The 15,988-nt window shown below is 46.3% G+C and overlaps 1 protein-coding gene across 1 annotated transcript in view; it reads right to left on the minus strand.

Moving 5' to 3' along the window:
* Positions 1 to 2,685: 2,685 nt before the first annotated feature.
* Positions 2,686 to 15,988, minus strand: part of KTN1 (kinectin 1) — a 60,594-nt gene continuing 47,291 nt past the window's right edge. The window contains exons 37-44 of the mRNA XM_009289830.2: positions 15,829 to 15,921; positions 14,416 to 14,487; positions 13,878 to 13,961; positions 13,596 to 13,679; positions 11,142 to 11,225; positions 9,144 to 9,236; positions 4,333 to 4,456; positions 2,686 to 3,195 (exon numbers count right to left, since the gene is read on the minus strand). Coding sequence (XP_009288105.1) covers positions 3,191 to 3,195; positions 4,333 to 4,456; positions 9,144 to 9,236; positions 11,142 to 11,225; positions 13,596 to 13,679; positions 13,878 to 13,961; positions 14,416 to 14,487; positions 15,829 to 15,921 — 639 coding nt within the window. The 3' untranslated portion in view covers positions 2,686 to 3,190. The remainder of the gene's footprint in view (positions 3,196 to 4,332; positions 4,457 to 9,143; positions 9,237 to 11,141; positions 11,226 to 13,595; positions 13,680 to 13,877; positions 13,962 to 14,415; positions 14,488 to 15,828; positions 15,922 to 15,988) is intronic.

The following is a 15,988-nucleotide window of genomic DNA, read 5'->3' on the forward strand; positions in this document are numbered from 1 at the left end:
CCACCCTACCCTCTCTTCGCCCTTCAGAGAGGGGATCAGGGTTTGCTCAGCTGGGCTTTTCAGGGGATCTTTTTACAGCTGCCTTTAACACCTCCATACATCTCCTAAAGCAAAATAAAACCCTGCGCTTTAATTTCAAAAGGAAAGGTCTGGCATCCTCTCCTGGGAGGATTTCTGCCAAGAGAAAGGGAATGACACTGCAAATCTCTCCCCTTTTAAATTAAGCACTGCAGCAGCACCTTCACCCCCTGCTCTGCGGCTTAACCCAACAGAAAAATCAAGAGCCTGGAGACACAGCCAGGCTGCCATCTCCACGCTCACACCGCCTTCGCTCCTCCAAAGGCTGCATCCAGAGGCTCTCCAGGCACTGCTGTCCCTTCCAGGAGCGCTTCTTTCTTGAACGAGGCACCATCAGCATTTACAAAACCACCATTTTGAGGAAAAAGGGGCATCATTTTCCCTGGAGACTCCAGTTCTTGTTGGGACATCCCCTGTGCCAAGCTCCAGCCGAGCTGTTGGGAGAGCAGGATGAACGCAGCAGCTCCTCAACCTGCTCTGCCTTCACGGCAGCACGCTGGGGATAGATACAGGTGAATCAACCCTGCTCCACCAGGTACCCGTGCAACCTCTCTGTCTCACTTGCCACCAGCTCTCCCAGGGTCTTGCAAAACAACTACACCACCTGACCACAGAGAAAGAGGCCCATGATGGAGGGAGTGGAGAGCAGGATGAACGCGGCAGCTCCTCAACCTGCTCTGCCTTCACGGCAGCACGCTGGGGATAGATACAGGTGAATCAACCCTGCTCCACCAGGTACCCGTGCAACCTCTCTGTCTCACTTGCCACCAGCTCTCCCAGGGTCTTGCAAAACAACTACACCACCTGACCACAGAGAAAGAGGCCCATGATGGAGGGAGTTCACCGGTGCCCATCTCCGCATGCTGTCCAACCAGCAACGCGTGTGGCAAAGCACGCAGGAAGGCCCTGAGCACCCCTAGACCCACGTACACTGGGAGAATTGTTACCTGGTGAGCCCAAGGAGGATGGGAAACAGCTCCTTGTCACGATTCCCTGCTGTCCATTGCCCTTGTCCATAAGGGGAGAGGAGCAAAACACACGGCCGAGACCCAGATGCATGGAGGAGCCGAAGGAGAGTCTCTGAGCCAGGGGAAGGTCAAGCTTCCACCCAGCTGCACGCTAGGTAACGGACACGAAGGCAGAAACTCCGGTCTGCTCTCCCACACAACCACCACCTGCCTCCACAGCCGTGTATTTTACTAAGGGACAGAGCTTCAAAGAAGAGGAGCTTGCCAACCCCGGGTGGCCACGGGGACTCTCCAGATGGGCAGGACTCCAGTCACAGCAACGCCACGACCCCCCCCCCCCCCCAGTCCAAACTAACATCACTGAAGCTTATGGGTTATGTTCATAGTTTCAAAACAGTCAAATCTGCACAGCTCCAATTAAGCTGCTATTTACCCAAAAAAATAGGCGTCTAGACATCTGCCAAAGGATCAGCCTCTGACCATAACCCGGGCAAGTGTGGAGACCCTCCAGGGTTCAGGTTTTCCTTAGATCTAGTTGCAGGGGGCGTCCCTGGCACTAGAAATGCTTTCTACTTCGAACCACCTATAAAACAGTTAGACTAACGGTATTTGAGTTTTTACTCAATGAAGTAACATCTCCAAGGAACATGACAGTTTAATGGCTACAGTTGAAACCCAAGGGTGGCTTTTGGGAAGAAACACAGGTTTTTCAGTTTTCTCTCCCTCTTCTGAGCTATTTCGTAGCTCTCAAGAGGACTTGCATCATCCAGGAAACCACTGGGTCCATGTAAGGAAGAAACTTCTTCACCTCCTGTCTGGTCAAGGGGGGTGGGTGACAAAAGACCAAAATATTAACAAAAAAATCCCACAAAGGCAAGAGTGTGAAAAGCTCAGGGTGAGCAGTTTGAACCATTTTACCTCTACAACACTTTGGCCCTTGACTGTTTTGTTGCGTTCCCTCAGATAACCATGTCCTCAAGTGTTATCAAGAACTCAGCAGCAACATCTCACCTCGCTTACTGAAGAATCTCCCACGGAACTGAAGGGTTCTTCCAAGACACACTTAAAAACCCAAAGCAGAGGAGGGCCGCCTGATCTCCCCACGCCCCCCAGGAGAATCCCTGTCCCAAAGACCCTCCCCAGATTTGTTCCCAACGAAGCACCCAGTGACAGAGCACCCAAACCCCACCCCCCAAAACTCCTTCCACCACAGGCTCCCAATTCAGGAGGCAGGTCCGGGGCAAACGGAGATACTCTGCGCAGCGCTGGCGGCCGGGCAGGCTTGTCCGACCCTCCCACAAAAGCTGGCTTCGCCATGCAATCCAACGTTTCTAACTGCTCCTCCCCCTTGCACTCCCCGATTTTTTTCCCCAAAGCCGATACAAGACATGGAACCGCAGCTCGCATGATGGTTTTGCTGGGGATTTCTTGTATTTTTTCAAACCTTAGTACCTTTTCTTTAAAAGGAAGACTTGCTCTGAAGTTTGCAAGCACCCCAGTTTGCCTCTTCTCAAGCTCGTGCCTCCTCCTCCGCCCAAAAGTAAGTACACCGAGTGCGGCCTGATGCTTGTTTCAGGGAGGGGAGAGGTGGAAATCTCACCTGACTCATCCACATTCAGTTAAAAGAAGAGAGCGGGAACACCTTGAATAATAGCATCCCTTTATTTGCTGACACCATTACAAAAACTGATTACATTAGCAACCGAAAAAAAAAAAAAAAAAGGAGTGTTTACTTGAGGTTGAAGTCAGAGGCAGCTAATCCCAAAAACGTAATTAAGTAAAACAGTGTACAACATCGGTATTAAAATGTTATATCCCATTGGTGACTTTACCACGTTGGAGTTTTCTGAACAAGTTTTATTGAGCAAAATAAGATAAAAGATTATGTGTTTACTGTCTCTCCAGGAATGTAAAGGTCTAATTATCCAAACAGGTTTGTTTTTATTATAAAACTAAACTCTGGAGGTGTCTACAGAGTTGGGTTTTTTCTTTAAATCAGTAGTCTAGCAAGGATTAGAAAAGACAAAACTCTGTTCAGTGTTTCTGACGAAGTAGAAAGGGTGAAAACATAAATAAGGCTTTAATTTGGCAAAATATAATACAATGCCTTCTGCTATCCTCAAATTAACGATTCCCCCGTGACTTCATTCTGCAAGAGAAACACAAAATGCCACGTCAGCCAAGCAGTTTCCGAAGGGCAGTGCTCAAGCAAATCTGCGCCTTGCCAGCGCTTCAGCGGCTCACGCCAGCCGCTTCGTTAGCGTCGGCCCACGGTGAAGCCCAGAGGAACAAGCCGGGGTGGTGGAGGCTGAGCAAGAGCAGCCTCCCAGAGCACAGGCCAAGGCGCAGGTAGCACCTTCCTCCCACGTGCACCAAGCCCGTCCTACGAGACTGGGCTCGCCCCGCCGTGAACACCCTCTTACCAGCCCTTAAGACCAGCTCTGCTGCCCACGCTGTATTACAGTGGCAGGAGCAGAAAAAATACCTAAATCAGAAAAAAAACCCAAGTCCCCATCCTCCCTGGGAGGGAGTTCTGACGCTTCTTGTAGCGGCTCGTTCAGTGCCAAGGCTTTGCTGCCTCTCAAACCGAACAGTTCACAACCCACCTTCAGACCCGGCTCACAGCATATCTAAGTAGAGGCTCACAAGCTGCATCAGCTTCCCGAGAAAGTTCAGTGTCTCGAGTTTATCCGACCGTTAGCTAACTTTGGGTCGCTTAAGAAGTTTATCAGCATGATGCAGTCAACCACAAAGGCCCAGGTTTCCAAGTTGGCTGTATATTAAAGTAAAAGCTTTGTTTGCCTGTCTATAATTGGATGAAGAGTTTGTGCCAGACTGATGCTTCAGATACTCATATCCCCGTGACCACAGCAAGCCATCACTGTTAACTCAGTGAAAGCCCAGCGGGTTGCTTTATATCCTCCATCCCAAAGCAATCGGAGCAGGGAAGTGTAGACACTTTGCTCATGTAGCTGGGACGAAGGAAACAAAGCACAGGCAGCAGGAGAACAAAGCTGCTGCGTGAAGTGGCAAGTAGTGGAAGGGAAGGACAAAGTTGCATACGCAGAGAGGCACATGGAGACGTGAGATTAGCCCCAACTAACTGAAGTATGGATCCAGAGAGGGACAAGTCTGGTGCCTACTAGAAGCTTTTGATGAATTGCGCGTAGACAGTTTCAGATTTTGACACCCGACTTGTTAAATCTGAACAAGGTCCCAGCATCACAGACCAGTGTGCTTCCCGACAGCCCCGCCGTTCAACTCGACGGCCACCAGCCGCACCTACCTACTAGCTGGTAGTGTTCTCGTCCCTTTGACAGCATTTGGCTTACTGACACGAGCAGCTTCTTGAGATGACCTACATCCTGGTTAAGATTCACCACCACATTTAGTCTTTTATCAGTCAATTCCTGGAAGAAGGAAAAAAAAAAAAGATCATTAAAAACTCATTTACAATCTAATTACCAAGAAAGCCTAGAATTAGATCCTCCGTATAAAATTACAACTCCTTGCGCAGATGGGAACAACTCTTCTAAGTCAGAGGGTTACGGGCACATTTAAAGAGAACATGGTTCAAAGCCAAGAAGCCGTTTCCTGTTCCAGGGAATTACCTGCACACGCCAAACGCCAGCGAGAGCATCGCTGGCCTCTGGCCCCCACCCTCCCTGCCCGGGACTCCACTTTACTCGCTGCTTCCAGGAATTGTGCTTGTAACAACTTCTGAAGCTGGATCAGCTGTGGTTACCCCATGTCCCCACAAGCCTGGCTGAAAACCCCACGCAGATGAGAGCACGTGCTTTATTACACAGGCTGCTAAGCACAGTGACGGTGTGCCCAGCAGGAGGGATGACTTCTGATGCCTGCAGCTGTAATAACGAGGCTGCTGGACCACCAAGGACTTGGTCTGTATGAGGATCTGTGGAATGGTGTCCTCAGCAATATGTAATACCCAAGCACAAGGCAGTTCCAGCTGTGAAACCATTTGAAACAGCTGGCTGGAGATACACACCTTTCCCCACCCACGCCACAGCACCGGCGCTCCCGTTCAGGCTCGGGACATGGGCTGCTGCCCACCACCCATCCCACAGGTTCACCCTCTGCTCTGAGCCCCTGTGAAATTCCTGCTTGCCAGTGACACCTGGACTTGGATAAGGGCTTCACAAAGCAGTCTAAGCACCAGGCAACACGGAATAATGGAAAAAAGAAAGCTACCAAGAGCTAGAAAACTGGTTTCTTGCTCTGAAATGAAAATGCTGAGCTTGCTTTTTTTTTAAAAAAACAAAAATAAGTGCTTTTTTTTTTTTAAGGAGTTCAACAGTTTATTAATAAGGAAGTGTCACAACTCGAAATGGACTCTTCCTCTCTTGCCTGCCCTCCTCCCCAGAGTCAGTCTTGCTGAGTTAACGGCGATATGATCCCTGTTTTACCACCTTTATTGATTAGCTCCTCCAGAGACGTACAAAGAACTCCACATCTAAAACACATATTACTACTCCTTATTCAGCTCATAATATGGACGTGCAGATAACCTGTAGGAGAGCTTTCCCTTGCAATTTAGCAGCTAAAAATAAGCAACTCTGCCTTGGTGTCAGAGATACAGAAGTACCCAATTCTCAACATGAGCGCAGAGGTGTTCGCAAGCGCTCAGCATCAGCCAACCCCGCTCCAACTGAAAGCGGTTTTACTAACAGAATGAGACTGATGCATAATGCTGCAGCAAATCTCTCCCTAGAGTTTCAGGGAAATTAGAGTGAGTTCAGAGAGGGCCACTTTCCCAGCTCCCATTTGGCTGGAAATGCCACTAGACTTGCTGTAATGCAGAGCAGGCGTTAAATCAAACTTAACCACCTGCACCATTACAGAAGCTACTCTGGGCTCAGGCAAGAGAACAATATATTGCAAAGCTCTTACTTAAGCGCAACTGGTAAACGTTTTTCTACTCTAAAGAATCATTGGGAATCTGTATTAGGGTAGCCTTAACCTATTTTACCCTTATTAAGGTAGAAAATCAGGTCTGCTAAGCGAATTCTCAGTCTTGACAATCTCATACGGATTAATGAAAGTGGAAAGGCAAATGCAATTAGCATCTCGGTGAATGAATGAATCGCAGCACTGACCGACAGCGCTGGGTATGAGGGTGCATGTGCATTAGCGTAGAAACCATCACGAGCAGAAGCAATGAAGGAGCCTTTCAATTCACTCCCAGCTCTCATCTCTGGGCAGAGCTCTTCTCTCCCTTATTTACTTCCTCTCCCTTCTGTTTTGTGGCTTCGCTAATCTCAGGCAGTGTTTACTCATGAATTATAGACACATCCCCAACCCTCCTGGGGCCAATCCTGACCAGCTCCCGATGGATTTGGGCTCAACACAGTCACGCTACAGCTTCTGCTAACCCAGGAGTGCAAGACTGCCTTATGCAGCTGCCTTATGCAGCCGTTGCTGTGCCGCAGCCCCATGCTCTCCATGACTCGGGGGGGAAAGCGTGTCTTTGGGATATGGGGATGAAGAGAGGAAGAGGATGGTAGTGGGGAACCCCCTGCGATCGCAGACCCGGTAGCCAAGACAGGCGCTGAACTGACAGATTCCCCTCCACCATGCTTTACATGTACGGCGTTTCCAGTTTTCAATGATAGAGTGTTTTACACTGAGATCTGGGGGGAAAAGCACATTAGATTTCATATAAGCCTCAAAATAAGTTTACTGCCTAAGCAAGCTGCTGAATATAAATGACTTCCTTAAAGCATACTAAAAGGCACCCTTTAGTCATCATCTAGTCCCATAAGTGACAAGGAAGCGGATTAGAAAAACCAAATGGTCTGTTTTTAAATAGAAAGAAAAGGAGTCTAAAGAAAACACATAGAATGTGCTTGAGGCTTTACACAAGCATCATTTCTCAATTTTGTGGGTTGGTTCCAGTACCCAGAAGGAACAAATATGCTCATTTTCAAGCATGTGTTTTCAGGTCCTTCTTAAAAAAAGAGACACTGTTGCTAGGTGGAAGTGGCTGGAAGACTTTCGTTTTTAATCTGAGAGCTATTTTAAGCTGGGTTCTTAGGCTTCTGGTGAAACAGCTTTTTTTTTCCCCCCTCAAAAAAAAAAGCAGCAAAAAGGGCTTGGGGAAGATAATTCCAGCCCTCTGCCAAGGCTACCTGTCAAGAGCGCTGCTTAGACAATTAACGTATTTTTACTAATGAAGGCTTAATTACAGGTTTATTAGGACTGTTTTCCCATGCTCCTCTTCAGAATAAAGTGATGGATGTTCTGGAGGAAACCTGGTTAGGGTTCCACGACGCGCCCACGTAGTTACAGCGGAGCAATACACGAGCCAGAAGGGTTACACAAGTTAAGGGTAAAGCAATTAAATCAAACGAGCATACTCAGGCCATAGCAGGGCACATCTAATGACACCCAGCTCAGGAGAGGGCTCACCAGTGTCACCAGCCACAAAATGCCACAGCTGATGGCATCGCTGTTCTGATGTGCCATCATCCATCACTTGGATAAGCCAAAAAGGCACAGCAGAGGGCAAGCAGTTTGACATTGGTTTGAGGAGGGCTTTTCTTCTCCAGCCTGCCACAGACAGGGACACAGAGCACCCGATTGTCACCGTCACCGGCTGGCCTCCCGCCGGCAACACAGGAGAGGGCTTGGCAGACCTACCATCCCTCCCAGGAAACCAGCTCACAGGGTTGGGACATCCGTGGTCTCACAGGCCCAGCTGATTCTCTGGCTCAGACATGGCGAGCCCACAACACAAGGGTCGATCAGCATCCACGACTGATCACTCTGGAAAAGCCACTTCATTTCTAATAATGACTACAAAAAGCAAAGGCTTTTCTACAGTACTCCTTAGAGGACTCCTAGCTTCCTCTCGCAGCTGATGAAGTTACTTATTTTCAGCAGCTAAAAGGAGTCGATATAAATTATTTGTCCTACCAGCAAGTGCTCCTCTCCCCCTCAGACGACAGTATTTCCTTCCACTCTACCCAGCAGTAGAAAACGGGTAATGAGTTCCATTGACACCACTGAGCTGTGTAAAACGTGCCGAGAAGGCATCTGCTTTAGCCTTCCCCTTCCCAACTGCCTTCTGGAAAGCTGTTCTGAAGCTATTTTGAAGCTGGTGTGAAAGCTCTGGTTTCCAGAGATGGAGAAGCCCACTTACAAAGCCACGACTCAACCACTTGTGCAGGTGGTGTCTTTTTAGGGCCAGCACTCGGAGTACCAGCTACACAAGCAGTTCAGCAATCAACCGTGCTAACAGTAACCCACAGGCTCAGGCAAGTCACCTGCAAGCGTGAAAACAGGCCAGACAGACAGGCTCCACCCAATTCCAGACCCTGCAACTGCAATGCCGTTACTGGAGGATATAAAAACACCATCAATCTGGAGAGCTGCCCACCCACAGCACAAGGCAGCGCTCAAGTCTGTTGCTTACTGAAGCTCAGGCTAGTAAGATTTTGCTGCTGGACCACTTCTAGGTCAGCACAGATTTTCAGGAGACAGGACCAGCTGAAGTTGAATTTGGGCACCTACCAGGGGCTAAGCACAGGCTCTTGCAGAGGACCAGAAGGGTCAATGTTCTGGTAAGAGACATTGTCTGCCTTGGTGTTACAGGGCATGCAAGACTGCCTTCTTTCTTTGGCATTACAGATGTCAGCAAGTGTCGACCCAACAGTTAATATTTTAAGCTCATTTAGTAATCAGCAGATTTATTTTTAGCCTCCCTTCTTGAAAGGACAAGTCTAGGGATCTTCCCCAGACTCTTCCCACTTTTGCCCAAACTAAACCAACAGCCGTTTGAAAGCCCAAATCTCATGTCCAGAATCTCTCCCCTTCCTCCCTACAAATTTGAGCTATGGGAAAGAGGTCACGGTCCAGCTGACAGCAGAACTCCCAACGCTTAGAAAGATGTCAGCATCCTTGGGATACAGCTCCAGGACACCACCCTGACAAGCTGTAGGACAGGAAGTTTCACCAAGCCTTAATTTACCATCAGCAGAACACGTCCTGTTGCTTTGCTGGACCTCACCTCCCAAAGTTCACATTTAGCATGAGATTCGCATTGCCCCTGAGCATGGGCTGAAAAGAAACACTCACCGACTCTGTGCAAACATCGCTGTTTTCAATAACATCGGCATCCCCAACAACTTTTCCAATTTCTCTCTCAAGAGATGCCAAAGACTCCTGGGCCTGTAGGGGAGAAAAACAAGAACAGGGGAGGCACAACAATTAGCAGAGGCTGAGAAGCAAACCCCCATCTCTCCAAGAGCACTAGAGACACAGGAAGCCACTGTTCAGGAGGAAATCTATTTTATGCCAGATTCGCTCAGGGGACCAACACATTTCCCAAGATTGACGTGTCTCCTTGCAATCAGCATGTTGCATGTCAGCCTGCCTGCTTTTGAAAGCAATTTGACAGGGAAGCTTTAAATAGTCTCATGTCAAGTTATCAGGTAAAAATGGTGCAGCAAATTTTTTGTGTAAGAGTAACAGCACAGGCAGGTCCTCCAAAAGCCGAATCATAGATCTGCATTTATATAGAACGTACACCACAAACCAGGGGACATCGGCACAGCTCACTTCGTATGCCAACATCCAATATAATTGTGCCGAGCAAAATGTTTTAAACACCTTATTGCAGCAGGCCTCCTTTGTCTTCTCACCTCCTAGCAGTGCTTTTGTGATCATCTGTCCCTGGTCCCAGGACAAGACCTGCCTCACCAACAGCTCTCCCCACTCCAGCCCTGCAAGGACGCAGCCCGACTTCCTTACTGGGCATCTTCCCTCCCCTCTTTCTGTCACCTTTCCCTGCTGAGCTACCTAGCTCCACTTCTGGTACAGCCTTTGCTTCTGATGGACACAGTCCAGCCTTGTGGAATCATCTCTAAGAGCTGCGGGATAGATCCCCTCCCAGCTTGCCAGTCTGGCCCTTGCTTTGCCTCCTTCCTCTGCCTCCCCATCACAAGCCAAGTGCTATCCCTCTTCCAACCCCTGTGCAGTTATTCTCACGTTCCTTAAGGACAGGCTCACTGTCCATCCTCCATACTTTGCTTCGTGCCCTCCTCTCACCCCCAGATATTTGTGAGATGGCACAAAGGTGCTTAATGTTTCACTAAACCTACTTCAGGCTGTCCCCTGTGACAAGAGCCCAGCTTCCACGAGCAGGCACATTGCCAGGGCACCAAGACCACAGCTGACCCTGTCAACCAGCCCACTGGTCCACCACTGACAGGCCTTAGGGTAACCCAAGAGACAGGAGAGCTGTAGAAGATACAGCTGCTGTTGAGCCCAAAGCACTAGCAACCTTTAAGACTTATGTATTACTTCCCAGTCTCATGTTACGCTCATGGCTGAGAAAGCAGCACCACAGAAGGAACAAGGTGTTACACAGTCTGGAGCCAGAGCTCAGCCACTCTGCAGGCTATTCTCATCTCCATTTATCAATTCTCCCACGAGAGGTTTGTTTCTGGGGTGACAGACAGCGCTGAGACCTCTCATGCCTAAAGATTTCCCACTCCAATCCATCTTGCAAGAGCAGCCATTGAGGAAGAGCAGCAGTAACCCACCCGCTTGTCTCATCGAGCTTGCGTAGAGCTAACTTCAAAGATTTGCGGTCTGCTGGGTTACAGCTGATTTGTAACCACACGAGAACGGGCAAGGTGGCTTGTAAACCAACTTGTAACCACTACCATTTGAGACTGGATTTAAAAGCTTCAGGCTGTGGTGGGGGTGTAGGGCTGTGGGATGGGCTTTTTGTTAGGCTGGGTTTCTTTAAATAAAGAATTATTTGTCAAATCACCACTTGTTCCCATTGGCATAAAATCATCATGAACATGAGACTCTTTCAAGAAGGATAATTAAACAGAGCTGCTAGGTGCATTTTTATCATTTCAACAGACATGCAGGTATCTTGCATGACCTCTTACACCCACAGTCCCAGTCGCCTGAGGAACCAGCGAGTGGAGTAAGACACCCCACCAGGCAGGCAGTCTGCTCAAGCCACTCAAATCACCACGTTTTCCAGCACTGCAAAACTACAGATCTTGAGGGTTTCAATAACATTTAGATCTGCAACTGTTAAAGGTCTCTGTTTACCTTGGGCAAGTCACCAGCTACCTTCTGTCTCTCGTTTTGATCAACTTTGAGTTTTGATAGTGTTTCATTTAGCTGCGTCTTCAGCTGCAAAATAGTGACAAAGAAAATCAGTTTCCCTCACACACGCAGATTTTATCCGTCTGCCCCATAGATTAACCCAGTGCAGACTGACTGCAGAGGGAGTAAGATTATTAACAATTATTGCACACACTGGATTAGTCAACATGTACGATGAGGTTTACAAAGACAGTCAAGGAAGAGAGACTCCATCTGTAAAGATAAATGTAAAGAATGGAAACTACAGAAGAAAAGACATGGTTGGCATCAGCTTGATTACAAGTGGTTTCGACTTTTAAACTGTATTGCCAGTAGGAATATTAGCAATACTGAAAGTACATAAGCCTCTCCAGCACTCTTATCACCAGTCAGCCCAGACTTCAGCTTAATTCACAGCAAATATGCAAAAATGTAGACTGTCATCTTCCTAATTCAGGGTAAACAGTCACTTTACTGCTGAAGTAAACTAAAAAGCTCTACTTGTCATCTTAATAAAGCACCACTTACTACAACTATGTTGACTTAACCAGTCTGTTAATGTCACATTAAGGCATGAATCACTGACAGGGGTATATTAAGTTGTCGATTGTGTTTAGATTCAATCCAAAAAAAGTGAAATTATTTCAGTCAAGAGGGATGAATACAGTGTACTGGCTGCCCTTAAACTACAGCCTTCCAAAGGATATAAACATTTTTTAAAGAATATTTCAATTGCTCTTCAACACAGCATACAGAACCAGCCACAGCACTCAAGGCTTGAGCCTCAAAGAGGAGTGCTAACAAGAAGCTCGAGTGCCAATTTTGTTGGATTTGTGCCTCTGAAGTGCACTGTGCTAGCGTTCACTACTCCTGCCGTCAATCTTCTCGGGAGCCAGCAGGGGATTAAAGAAGTGAACAATAGGCTACTCAGAGCCCTGAATTCTCACCGATTCCAAACCTACGCGTTATATTTCTCACACCCTTGGAAGGTTTCCCCCCTTTGGAGCACCTGGACTGGTGGATGCTGGTTTTCTACATTCTGGGGAAGCACTGTTGAGCTCCTCTGCAGTTTCAGCTTCTCTCCTTGCTCACCTTATAAATTAGTGGGAAACGCATTTTGAAATCCCATCATGTACATTCCTCAGCCTCCTGCCTACTGCAAAAAACTCATATACACTGGACAGCATTCCTGAGCCATTTGCATGAAGGTAGTTGTTTACCACCTCCTCACGCTCCTACCAGCACAGCATCATCAGATTGCAGAGTCAAGCTGCCCTAGCAGGGAGCTCAGCTTTTTAAGCTTTTGTTGTTACAGACATAATAGATTGTTGCCTCTTACATTCAAGAAGTTGGCATTTACTGATTAACTGTAAAATATGCATTCAATTCCCATTTCCCTTGCTTTCAAAACAAGAGGCTTTGGTTGCTGAGGCAGGATGCTAATCGATGCTGTCCTAGACTTGCCAAGCATACTATTAAACTTCAGCAGATTGTTATTGTGGGTTTGGGTTTTTTAAATCAACTATTTTAATCCAGTTACATTAGTGGCAGTACCCTGGTGAGATGAGCAGCTCAGCCTGCAGTGACAGGTTGTCCCATCAACTACTCTAAAACCTAGACGTGGTGACAGGGACAACCTTCCCCGGATTCTGGCTCAAGAGCAAGAAAGCACTATTCAAACACAAGCGGAGGAAGGATCTGCCTGCTCCTGCAGCCTTAAAAACACATCACTGAAATGAGTGAGAAGTGAAAGGACTCAAACTGGAAAACCATGCATCTTTGGGTCTATAGGTCTGGCCTCAGTTAATCCAACTCCTTCTTGAGAAAACCTGGTATAGGAGTGTTATGGGCTGGATAGCATTGCTAGCCAAACACGCGGTAACACAGCGCATGCATCAAGCCAGAACAGCTATTCAGCCACATCAGGATGCCAGCTGCTGAATGGCTGGATACCCTGAATTCATCTAACATTCGTTTTGGCCAATTTCTGTACATACAGAGGAGGATGGAAAAGACTCCGCACAGTCAGAGCACAGATACCACAGCTGCATCCTCAAAAGCTTTGGAAAAAAACAACCAGAGAATAATCCTCAAATTAAACCGATGAGAACACAACTTTTGTTGCTCCAAGGACATTATATTTGCTGTTGCGGATGTCTATACTGTAAAACATTGATTCTCAAGAAGTTTCAGGAATGAAAGTCTTACAGACTTTGGAAAAAGTATTAAGAACCAGACATGCTATTGTTAGGAGCGGAGAAAGAGACAAATTGTAAAAGTCAGACTACATAAATGATTGCAATGGATAAAAATATCAAGCTGAAGAGGTTAGCAGAACAGACAGGATTTGAAATAAGCCTCCGCTTCATAAGTACGCTGGGAGCCTAGTTTGTGCCCAGCGGAGAACGAGCTTCTTACCAAATTTAACTCTTCATTCTGTCTTACTGCTTCAGAATATGAATCATCAAGTTTTTTCTGCAATTCAGTCAACAGATCTTTGAGCTGAAATGAAGTTTAGAGTTTTAGGATTTGTCTCCTTAGGATGCCCACTTTTCTTCTGCTCAGTTATTAGTGTGTCGCTCTACCCTAAGGTCACAAGTATATAAACTCCTCAGCCACGGGGGCTAAGCATTAGATTAGTTTGCCAGCCAACTGGTAACCAAACAAAAGAAAAAGAACAGTTTGGTCAATAATGTTTACCTCTCTGACTTCTGAAACATAAGTAGATCGTTCTATTTCTGCCTTTTCTAGTTCACTTTCCAAATGTTCTCTCTCTTTTTTGAGCTAGAAACAGAAAAACAGAGTTAAAACAGATGTTTTCAGTGTTTTCTTGCAGTATCATTTTCCTGGTTTATTATTAGCTATAAATTTCTATCAAATACTCCATGACATTTAGAGAGCATTTCAAATCCAGTGATCACACAGCACAGATTTAAACTGTTATATTTCAAAAAAATAACAGGAAAAAGAATTAAGCCCAAGATCATCATCAAGCAGTAAACTGCTCAGTCTCACAAGCGAAGAGCCCCAGTGGGTGAGTACAGAAATAAAAACCAGGACAACTTCCAGAACCCAGCTTCTCTCCTTCTTAAAAACACCGGCCAAAAGATTCAGTTTGAACTGCAGCACAGGCTGCACCACTTGCAGGAGAGAAGTCCTAGAAGTTCAGACTTACAGCATGAGCCTAAATCACGTTTTAAGTAACAGAAAGCTTCAAAGAAAAAACACCTGCACGTACAGTTTCAACTTCTTTGATTTCTTCCTTTAACCTCTCTACCTCGTGCTCCAAAGAAACGACCGAAGAACGCATCTGCGGTTTTCGAGAAAGATAAATGTATCGTTTAGTTGGGGTGGTCTAAGACAAACTCTCCATACAGACACAAGCTTGCTTCTACGATTTAAAAATATTAAGGATGAAATCACAGCGACTGAATAAAATAAGATGTTCACTCAAATAATTCAATATACTGAGTCTCCATTATAACACCTTTCCCACCTTCTCCCAATATAAGTTCTCTGATAGTTAGAGCCTACATGCCTGAAAGATTTGGAAAATAAGGACTAAGCCAGTTGTCCATTAGCCATGGCAAGGGAAATATGTCTTTCCTAGACAGGGAAGACTGTCTCCATCCATGTATTATATGTAGCCAAACCCAGCATATTTAGCCTTAAAGGCTGCATAAGTGCAGCAGATGGTAGCACATCTATAGTTCAAGATCTGACAGCCTTTTACAAGCCCCTCAAACAAGATGTTTATAAATCAACTATCTGTGTGCTCCAGGCTCATACTCCAGCGCTCAAATTTACTAAGCAGAAGTACTTTAGAAATAATTTCTTTCAAAAAAAACCAGTTTGACCTACTTTAACTCTAGATTAGGGAAAAAAAAAACATAAAAGGCTTTGTTCTTACCACTCTTGCTAGCAACAGAGCCTTCCTAAAAAGGAAAGCTTTGCAGGCAATTTCAAGTGTAATTAGTTGACCATAATGGATTAAGCACTATTTTAACAGCTTCCAAAAAATTATTATTATATGATACAGACTTTTTGTGCTGAAATTTAAGTATCTGTTCACAAATGGACTTTGAGAAAAACAGATGCTTAACAGAAATACAGTCCGAGTTGCCAGGATCAGAAAAATATATGCTCCTGGGCACATTAATGGGACACGTGTACATTCCTGAATCTTTGGCTTCCTATCCCATCAGCATTAATATTACTACGTGCTATTTGGCTGCCTCCTGCATTACCCGCAAAGGACTGACACACAGACTTGCCATAATGGTCAAAGACCTTATACCCGTGCTGTTCGTTTGTTCTTGCTACTCTAAAGATGGCAACGGGAATAGCCACGCAAATCTAAAGACACCAACAATTCCTCCACTTCAGTTTTTTAAATGGAAAGATTTTCCTCAAAAAGTGAAAGTCACTCTTAGCATGAAACTAAGTATCAGAGCACCAAAAATCCTACTGTTATAAGGAGGGATCATTCCTATTATACTGGTTGCAGACTTCACCTTTGTCATCCACTGGTCACGCACACAAACCAGGCAGCCAGGGCTGTTCTACACCTGCCTTCACAGCGCTTGAACACCCTCTGCGACTTCAAGCAGAAGCTGCCTGGCTGCTGCAAAAACCAGATCTTCAGAAATACCTGTTTAAGTTCCTTCTGTGATTCTTCAACTTTTATCTTCCATTTGCTTTCTTCCTCTTCCACACTCCTCTGTAGCCTTTGCAAAATCCCCTCCTAAGAAGAGAGCGGGGTTTGAAAGCTTACAGCTGAAGAAAGGCAGCTTGCAACAACACAAGGCACA

This window comes from Aptenodytes forsteri, unplaced genomic scaffold (assembly GCF_000699145.1).
Source record: "Aptenodytes forsteri isolate BGI_AS27 unplaced genomic scaffold, ASM69914v1 Scaffold76, whole genome shotgun sequence".
Taxonomy (NCBI): domain Eukaryota; kingdom Metazoa; phylum Chordata; class Aves; order Sphenisciformes; family Spheniscidae; genus Aptenodytes; species Aptenodytes forsteri.